This window comes from Neodiprion fabricii, chromosome 7, assembly GCF_021155785.1.
Source record: "Neodiprion fabricii isolate iyNeoFabr1 chromosome 7, iyNeoFabr1.1, whole genome shotgun sequence".
NCBI classification, from domain to species: Eukaryota; Metazoa; Arthropoda; class Insecta; order Hymenoptera; family Diprionidae; genus Neodiprion; species Neodiprion fabricii.
The window spans coordinates 18,234,556-18,243,320 of record NC_060245.1 but is presented as its reverse complement, the minus strand read 5'-3'; the positions used below and the strand labels follow the sequence as shown (position 1 = coordinate 18,243,320).

Genomic DNA, 8,765 nt, shown 5'->3' with positions numbered 1-8,765 from the left:
TCCTCGGATTAAAGTGAAATAATAGTACTCTGTAAGCTGCGAGCAAACGACGTTATGCCGCACCATTGATGCTTTAAGTCGAAAAAACGTCTATCGGTTTTTGTCAGATCGAAATTAACTCTATTGAAAGATCACGATCGTTGTAGCAAAGACGAATCATCCAACTCACGGAGAAAATATGCATATTTAACTATGGCCATATCGTGACTATTTACTGCAGTGTGTCATCGTGATCATTAATCACGGACTGATCTTCGAATGATTCGAGTTATTCTTTCATCGATATTGCAAAATTGCTCGTGCCGACTGTGTCAAAGTCCTTCCAGATTCTAACTGCGCAGCTCGTGAGAGAAATGCATCAAATCAGTACTGCGATCGTGTGATTAAAAAATGCTACTTCAGCATTATTGAGGTTTCTAAACGAAGCGAGATGCACAAGTAATTCTTCTTTCAACGTGGAAAAAAAAATACTTTTAATCAAAATATTTCTGCTGATATTTGAAAAAGAAGATCACTCGGTAAACAATAATTCAGACTTTATTTCTTTAGTATCACATAGATTAAACAGTTTTGCAGATGATTACGTTTTCCATTTAGTTGAAAACTAGAATCTTCTACGCCTTGTTTAGATTATTTTTTCTCAATTTATCATTCTACTAATTTCAAGAATGATGCGCGCTTTTTCTTCATTGTGAATTTAAAGTGAAGAAGTAAGAGGAGAAATATACGGTAAAAATTTATTTCAATTCTGAATCCACTCATCATGCATTCGACAATTTACCTCAAAACTGTCTTACAATGAAACATCAATGCGTTATTTCGAAATACACGATAGAGGAAAAAAACGAATTATTAGAGGCGAAACCTATTTATCGGTCCCTGTCTTACCGATGGAAAGAAGAAGCGAGACAATGAAGATAGACGTGAGGCCGAACAACAATGCAATCTTTCCAAGTATCAGCGAAATGCAACATAGAGGAGAAAACTATTTATCGGTCCCTGTCTTACCGATCGAAGGGAGAAGCGAGACAATGAAGCTAGATGTAAGCGAGGCCGAATATCGCGATACGTTGTCCCCTCTACAACATAGCAGATAAACCGTGGAAATTCGCACGAACCGACAGCGACACGCGAGAACGGCGATTTGATCTGCTTAGAGTGATTAAGAAAATAGAATAAAGGTAGAAAATATCAACATGGAGGAAGGTACTAATAATCCGGAGACCAAGCTAGGAGGTGAAAAAAAATCATACGCCGGAATACCGGAGGCAGACTTCGTGGTAAGTGATCATTTCAAACTAACTTCCCAACATCCCTTTTACCGATCGTGAAAGATCCACTCGATCTGCTCCGATACGAATTTAAGATCTAAAAGCTATCACTTACGTTTTTTATCCGTTTATCTTTCCGATCAATTGTCAAGCGAAACCATTCTTGAGATAATAATTTACCGGCGCCCAAAACGCGGGCAGCAATAACACCGTGCGATTATCGATCTTACTTGCGTAATTTCTTTCACCATCACATTTCCTTGCCTTATATGGTTTCATTCGTTTTTTCGACCCTCCAATTTGATAGAGACAATCTTTTGTCTCGCTCAATCACTTGAAGTTGTCTCGTTTTCGTCGCATTTTCAATGGACATTTATTCGCCCAAAGATCGAGTCCCCGAAGCGTGATATTTTTCTTTTTCAAACAAGTATCGGAAAAATGATTCTTTCGTTCTTTACTCGTCAGTTTGCGCTTTGTCTTTTAGATTTCTAAAAAAATTTTCTGCGCTGCGTCGAGGATTAACGTACCCATCTCGTTACAAATATATATCAGTTCGTCGCTTCGGATTGGTGTTTACGTATCGATAAATACTTTTCCAAGTTTTTGGTACAGAATAGACACAAAATAGCAGAATTGATTCGTCAATTTGTTTCAGTATTTGTTGACTGTTGCTTGAAAAGTTTGAGGAACTAATTGGAGCGAATTTATTTCTTCTTTTCTGAATAAGACAACCTGATATTCCAACCTCGGCCGATAGTTCTGGCTTAATGTTTGTATTAAAAAATCGTAAGAAATGATGGAGAAAATTTTTGCACGGCAGGAAGATGTAGACGCATTTATGGCGAAACCAGATAACGAAGGATCGGTGGACAAGGTGTTGAAGAAGCTGGACGAGCAGCACAGTAAATACAAATTCATGGAGTGTAATTTATCGAACAAACGTCGGAGGCTAAGAACGCAAATACCGGAGTTGGAGCGGTCACTTGAAATGATTGAGAAGCTTCAGGCGGAGAAGAACAGCAGCCAGGATCTAGAGACCCAGTTTTTACTGTCGGAGCAGGTCTTTGCCAGGGCCCTGGTACCGCCGACCAATAAAGTCTGCCTCTGGCTGGGAGCCAACGTGATGCTGGAATACATGCTGGATGACGCCCAAGAGCTGCTAGTCAAAAACATTGAGGCTGCTAAGAGAAATCTTAGCTATCTAGAGCACGATTTGGACTTTTTGCGCGACCAGTTTACAACGACGGAAGTCAACATGGCTAGGGTTTATAATTGGGATGTTAAACGTAGACAGGCTATGAAGTCGACGTGAAACTTTTTTTCTAAGATTTGACAAATTAATATCGTCGCTCCAGGAACTGATGGTGTTGTTTGTTTTTTTTTTATTATTTAAACTCACCTTGCTTGCACGCAACTGTGCGTTGAAAAGAACAAATTAAAGTTAATTCCTCGGGGGAATTTCCATTAACACAAAAAGTTATCGTTAGCATGCGAATGTATCAAGTCGTGGTTTCGATTCGTTGTTTTCATATCTGAAGAGGACATTTGTAACAATTTTTGCATATCTAAAAAATCAATTTCATGCTAAACTAACTCAAATATCATGCTGCCTTCACTGCGTACACTACCGATGCTAGGCTATCAACATTCGCTGTTATTTTAATGTTTTCAAAGAGTGCGCAATAATAACTCTTATCTAAATTTGCGTGCAACCAAATTTATTCATCCGTGCGTTGATTGCTGAATTTTAGGTTTTGCACTATTCTAAGCGTTACTTTATCGATCGTAGGTTTTTCCGATTATTTTATTCCTTTTTCACATCTGCGTATCTCAAACTCGGTCTCCCGAAAATTACGGCCGTAATTAGACAAAACAGAACTTCGAGACTTCCGAGGAGGTTTAGAAATATCTGAGGAAACGCTTGATTGTTGGAACATTGTCGATTGGTATCTTGAAAACTGTACGCCTAATTTATACTTTTAACAATTGTGTCGATGCAAAACATACCGCCAATTTCACAAACTTCGTAATCTTTTAATAATAGTAATTTAAAAAAAAAAACCAAAAAAAAAAAAAAATTCAACAAAGACCGAAAACTGTACCATATTAAAAGCGAAGGAAGAATAAAACCAATGAATAAACAAGACAAGCTGCATTCTGTATAAAAAGAGTTTATTCACTTATTTATACATTATATTATTTCATCTCGAAATCAACGGTAGCTAACTTAGATTATGTCTTAATATAATATATTAATAATAATAATATTTAATGGTATGTACTATGCAGATAGTACGTAACAAATGCCATTTATCTTTTCTTGAATAGGAACGAATGATGAAAGTCAAGAGAAAAGCGAAGAGGTTTAATATTTAGTTTTGAACTTGTTTGCCAAACCATCTCAACACGCAGCTAGACGTTTTAATCGACCGATGTTCCACTTCTAGTAAAGAATGTACTATGCCTACTTCTAATGGAAATAACACATTTCTCAAAATGTCTACACGTTACAATTTTGATACTAAGTTTTGAAAGTTCACTCCTAGACATATAATAATTAAGGCACATCGGTAGTTGGAATATTTTTATATATATATGTTTATATTTCTTTTCTTCAGGTTTTTAGTTTTCTGTCCAGCTTAACGCGTAAGACAAGCAACGGACTAGTATTTGACGACTTGTATTGCCACAAGAACTTGTTACTCCGCTCCTTCGTCAGACTCATACTTGACTAATTTCTCTTTCAAACTAGTGATCGTCATCCTTGCCTCTTCCAACTCTTTCCTCAGCGTCTCGGTTTCTAATACTGCGTCCGTTATGCCGCCCAAATTTTTCCGGACGTATCTGTTGTTTCCAGTTAAGTTCAATATTCTCAATACCAAGTTTATTGCCCGCTCTTTTTATACCGGCAAAAGTGAAATTCCAAACAAGGGATACTTTCTTTGTGTCAATAGGGTCGGGATTCGCATCTTGTGCCGAATATATTTAGACAATAACTCGTGGAACATTTCACGCAAAAAATTTGAGAACATTTAGAAGACTAGGGATGTTTCAGATCGGTGAGCACTGTGACGTTACATGAAAATTTTCAGCAAGTATTTCTTGTCGAAAAAATTCTTTTGCAAAGGATACTCTAAAGCGTCATCGGGCTTTTCGGTCTCCTCGTACAGCGAAACCAGCACCTTTGTCAAAGCATCCATAACTCCGGCACGTTCCAAATATTTTCTGAACTCCTCTCGCTTTGAATCGATTGGCTGAAGGACAGAAAGCACAAGATTTTGAAAGATAAATTGAAGCAAGAGAAAAATCGAGAAAGCAAATCGCACAGGAATATTCGATATCTGTTAAATTGGTGAAATTCCATCACGTGAGAATTTCCCGAAGACAAGAATACTCGTAACTAGAGGAAAAAAAAAAGAGTGTTGTCACAGGTGTACTATTGATCGATTTTGTGTAATGTGTTATGGTTTCTGGATTAGGTTAGACTCTGTCTTCTCTAATGATCCCTGTATGATCTTACCTTGTTGAATTCTTGTTTGTAGTTAGACATGTCGAAATAATACTTTGAGCGTCGTTATTTGCTACTTAAGAACGATTGATTTACTAATTATGAATTAATCCTATCCTAAAGAATCGTGCCTGCGAAACCTTTCGACATCCGAACAGCGTCCGCAAATACTGATTGCATTCGATAGCGTACGATATGGTTTTATCATACGTAATCTATGGCCTAGTTGGAGTTGAAAGTCGAAAGTTGTCGCTGTCGCAATTTCGTTTTGGCGACGTTATCGTGCCATGGGAAAATTGGGCCCACTCATTGGGCCGGCAGGCGTGTTTTGGTACACATGGAGCTATCTGTTATCTTCAGCCAATAATAGCGCTAGATTTCTTTAGTCGCGTGGTAATGCCGCTAAATAGAAACGGGTCCCAAGTTGCTTTATTTTCGTATACTGTAATTCCAAGCTGTCGACAATAACAATTTAACGATCATCACCCTTCGAGAAGTACTTAATATTCTATCTACAACAGATTTAGAAAAAAAGATGCCGGATAAATTATCAAAGCATAGAATTAGATATTGATTCGAACGCCTGACGAAGTCATCAAAAATCGAGGAGTAAATATTCTTACCGATCGAAGAAGTTGGACATTTCGCGAGATTCGAGTAAATATTTCAGACAAGCTCGAATCTATTGCGTAAAAAAAAAGTGACAATCGGGAATGGGAAAATCTTGGTAAATCCGAGGTTCGAAAACGCAACCGCTCGTTTTCTGTCGGTAAAAAAAAAACTACCGGGACATTAATCTGACACGTGCGATGCGCGATGTGTGACTAGTCAACGACGACCGCGTGGTGCGTAATAATTACACGTAAAATGGAGCGGAAACTTAACGTTTTCTTGATTCTAAGTTGAATCGTATCGAAGATTAGAGTGAATTCGCGACGTGGGTCGAAGTCAAGAGCAGCGTTTTGCGTCTAGAATGTTCTTTCTGCGGGCTGAAACCGTCGTTCGCATTCTCCTGACCATCCTGATAGGAGGAACGTCGCGGATCGGTGACGTTCTACTTTACCGGCTAAGCAGTCTCGAGCTACGCGCGGTATCCGATAACCTGACACATGCTATCGTCGGCGGCCTGAGCTGGTCCCTTATCGTCGCACTCTCGGGTAAATCGATAGTTCGCAACGCGTTCGGCATAGCGTTGTGCTTCGTAATATCATCGCTCATAGATTTGGATCATTTTTTGTTAGCCAAAAGTTGGAGATTGCGCGTGAGTATTTCACCTTAATATCTTATATTAATTAACTCTATAAAACGCGACATTTTCTCGGCGAAAATTTTTTGCAATGCGTATTTTTTACCAAATACATTGGCTCGCTTACTGCGTTTAAAATATTTTTAACAAATGCTGGGATGTTAGCCAGATCAGATGTTAACGTACGTATAATCACAAAGCGAAGGGTAATTGAAATTGCTAAAGTAGAGTTCAAATCGAAGGGCTTTCAAAACATCATCAAGAAATCAAGCCAATGATTTATAAAGTCTGAAAAGGCATTTAAACAAATTTTAGCAGCTGCTTCGGTTACTGATATAGTTCTATTTTACTTTCCGGCTTCCGAATGTCCGCGCTAAATTTTCGATACAACTTTTAAATACACCTGTATGGTTTGCCATTTTTTTTTAAATTTTTTTTTTGCCTGACAGCACAGAGTTTAAATTTATTTGAAACTATGCGGAGACAAATGAGGAAAACGGGGACGAGAAAAATTCTTGAAAAATTCTGGATAAGAAATTGCTTGGTAAGATATTGAAGCGTTTTAGAGAGAATCAAAAGAAAACCCTAATCATTTCAAGTAATGTATTTTTTATTTTTCGCAAAAATTAGAAAGATTCATCTGATAAAATCCGGATACACGATTATAGATTAGCACAATGGTAAAAAAAAAGATAAAAAAATGCAATTTTGTCACTTCGCACGTACATTTTTAACACATCGTTAATTGAGAATGAGAATGTAAATCTGAATTAATGGTAATAGAATTTTGATCTAGATTGTAATCAACGTTATGTACTCACTCGAGCCATCGTAACCCGCGTCCAAATACCCAGCACCAAAAAAGCCCGCTTGATATGCGTTGACGAAAAGCAGTAATAAGTGTATGGAATAATTTCCCCTTTATTCTCTATTTTTGCGTAATATTTAAGCCACGTTATTCAATTTTGAAAATGATTTGACAGCAGGGTCGAGCGAGTCAAAAACAAGAGACGGAACCAGTTTCAATTTTTATTTCGATCCGTGTTATAGGGTGACAAAAAAAAAAAAAAAATAGAGGTGTATAACATTCTTTTACGTTATACGTATAATAATTTTGTCAGACGATAAAAGAAAATTTTTTTTATCAAGTGCTCGGACATTTTTATACAGGCAATTTAAATTACACGAGTATGCTGCAACATCATTATAAAAATTTTAATCCATTTATGGATCGTGAAAAAGTTAACGAAAAGATGCTCATTTTCTTCGGGAAAAAACCTTAAATGTTACGATTTCCTCGTCGCGGAAATATGTATAAGGCACACTGTAGTGGCAACCCTGAGAAAACAAGCAGATTTGTAAACCACGATGATCGTTATTCACAGGACGCTCGGAACTTGGAAGGGCAGAGGCCGATCTTACATTGCTCATCGATACCTTTGCTGCTCTTTCTGATTAGCGCTATAAGCTACAAGGTGTTCCACCATTCGGCGTCGGGCTATTACTTATGGGTAATTATAACCGGTTTCCTCAGTCACCACATCCGCGATGCCACCAGAAGAGGGATGTGGTTCCTCTTCCTCGGATCAACGTCGCCTCTGCCCTACCATCTCTACCTCTTCATGGCCATGGCTTTGCCCTACTCTCTGCATTGGCTAATGCCCCAAGATTTCATCCAAGAGGATCACCGCCTGCAGCCTTCGGTCCTTCACGTTTGAGCTTTAACAAGTCCTTGACCTCTTGGAAATGTCCTTCAAGTTTTCTCGTCCTTATAAAGTCCTAGCGATATTCTATTTTTAAGGCTTATCGCGAACGATATTATTTATTTGCCTTCACTGAGTAACTGTTTTTAAAATGTCGATTTCCGCCTCGAATTCACTTCAAAATTGACACCGTGATGAAGATGAACCAGAGTGTATGCTTTCTCCAAAATTCTGGACACCTCGAACTCTCGGAAAATTTCGATTTCACGCGTTTTATTGATAGTAGACATCCTGCACTTTCGATTTAGTCATCCAACTGAAATTTACTCGAGCTCTCTAGTCGTGTTGTTAATTATAGAAGAAATGTCGCGTCGATCCATCGTCGAAAAGTCAAGAAAGAAATCAAAAATATATTTTCTTACCGTCTCGTACACATTATAGCATGAAAATTCATACAAGTAATCTTCAGCTTTTAAAATTATCGGTTATGTTAATCATCTTCTGGGCATTTGAAAATGTTTATTTGTATACCATTATACGTATGCCTACTACAATATCATTTTTCCCAAGATTTTCCACATTAATTATTGCTCTAGTTCCGCCGCTATTCGATTTCTCGAAATCAATTATTTTTTGTGGAAAAAGTCGATTTTACCTACCAATTTTTTTTTTTTTTTATGCAACCAGAATTAAAATTCAAATTGGGAAACTTACAAGAGTAATCAAACTCTGAACTCAGTATTACCACAACGGCTTACGATCTGTTATTTTACCATAACGATTCCATACGTAGATTACTTCTGATACTGTACCTTGTACTTAATTAATACTTTTTCTTTCACATATTTATCTTAAAACAAAAGTGCGGCCAGAAAACCTTGCAAACCCGCACTCGCTAATTTTTTTATAACTAAAAGATTGTAGAAAATAAAGAAATTCGACAGATTTAAACGCATATAACTTACCTTTTTACGAATTTCAAAAAGTTTTCCATAAAAATCCTCCTTCCTAAAAGTGGCATCTGTATTATTTTGATA

General features: G+C 37.5%; 3 protein-coding genes across 3 annotated transcripts; 2 read left to right on the top strand and 1 right to left on the bottom strand.

The window, feature by feature from the left end:
- Positions 1-1,090: 1,090 nt before the first annotated feature.
- LOC124186246 (prefoldin subunit 3) lies at positions 1,091-3,383 on the top strand. Its single transcript, XM_046577795.1, has 2 exons — positions 1,091-1,280; positions 2,092-3,383. The coding sequence occupies exons 1-2, from the start codon at positions 1,197-1,199 to the stop codon at positions 2,581-2,583; spliced, it is 576 nt and encodes a 191-aa protein (XP_046433751.1). The 5' UTR covers positions 1,091-1,196; the 3' UTR covers positions 2,584-3,383.
- A 72-nt stretch (positions 3,384-3,455) lies between these two features.
- LOC124186247 (c-Myc-binding protein) lies at positions 3,456-4,982 on the bottom strand. Its single transcript, XM_046577796.1, has 3 exons — positions 4,792-4,982; positions 4,404-4,525; positions 3,456-4,115 (listed from the first exon to the last, which is right to left on the bottom strand). The coding sequence occupies exons 1-3, from the start codon at positions 4,819-4,821 to the stop codon at positions 3,971-3,973; spliced, it is 297 nt and encodes a 98-aa protein (XP_046433752.1). The 5' UTR covers positions 4,822-4,982; the 3' UTR covers positions 3,456-3,970.
- A 1-nt stretch (position 4,983) lies between these two features.
- On the top strand, positions 4,984-7,896 carry LOC124186245 (transmembrane protein 267). Its single transcript, XM_046577794.1, has 2 exons — positions 4,984-6,040; positions 7,411-7,896. Exons 1-2 carry the CDS (start codon positions 5,753-5,755, stop codon positions 7,741-7,743), a joined length of 621 nt encoding a protein of 206 aa, XP_046433750.1. The 5' UTR covers positions 4,984-5,752; the 3' UTR covers positions 7,744-7,896.
- Positions 7,897-8,765: the final 869 nt, after the last annotated feature.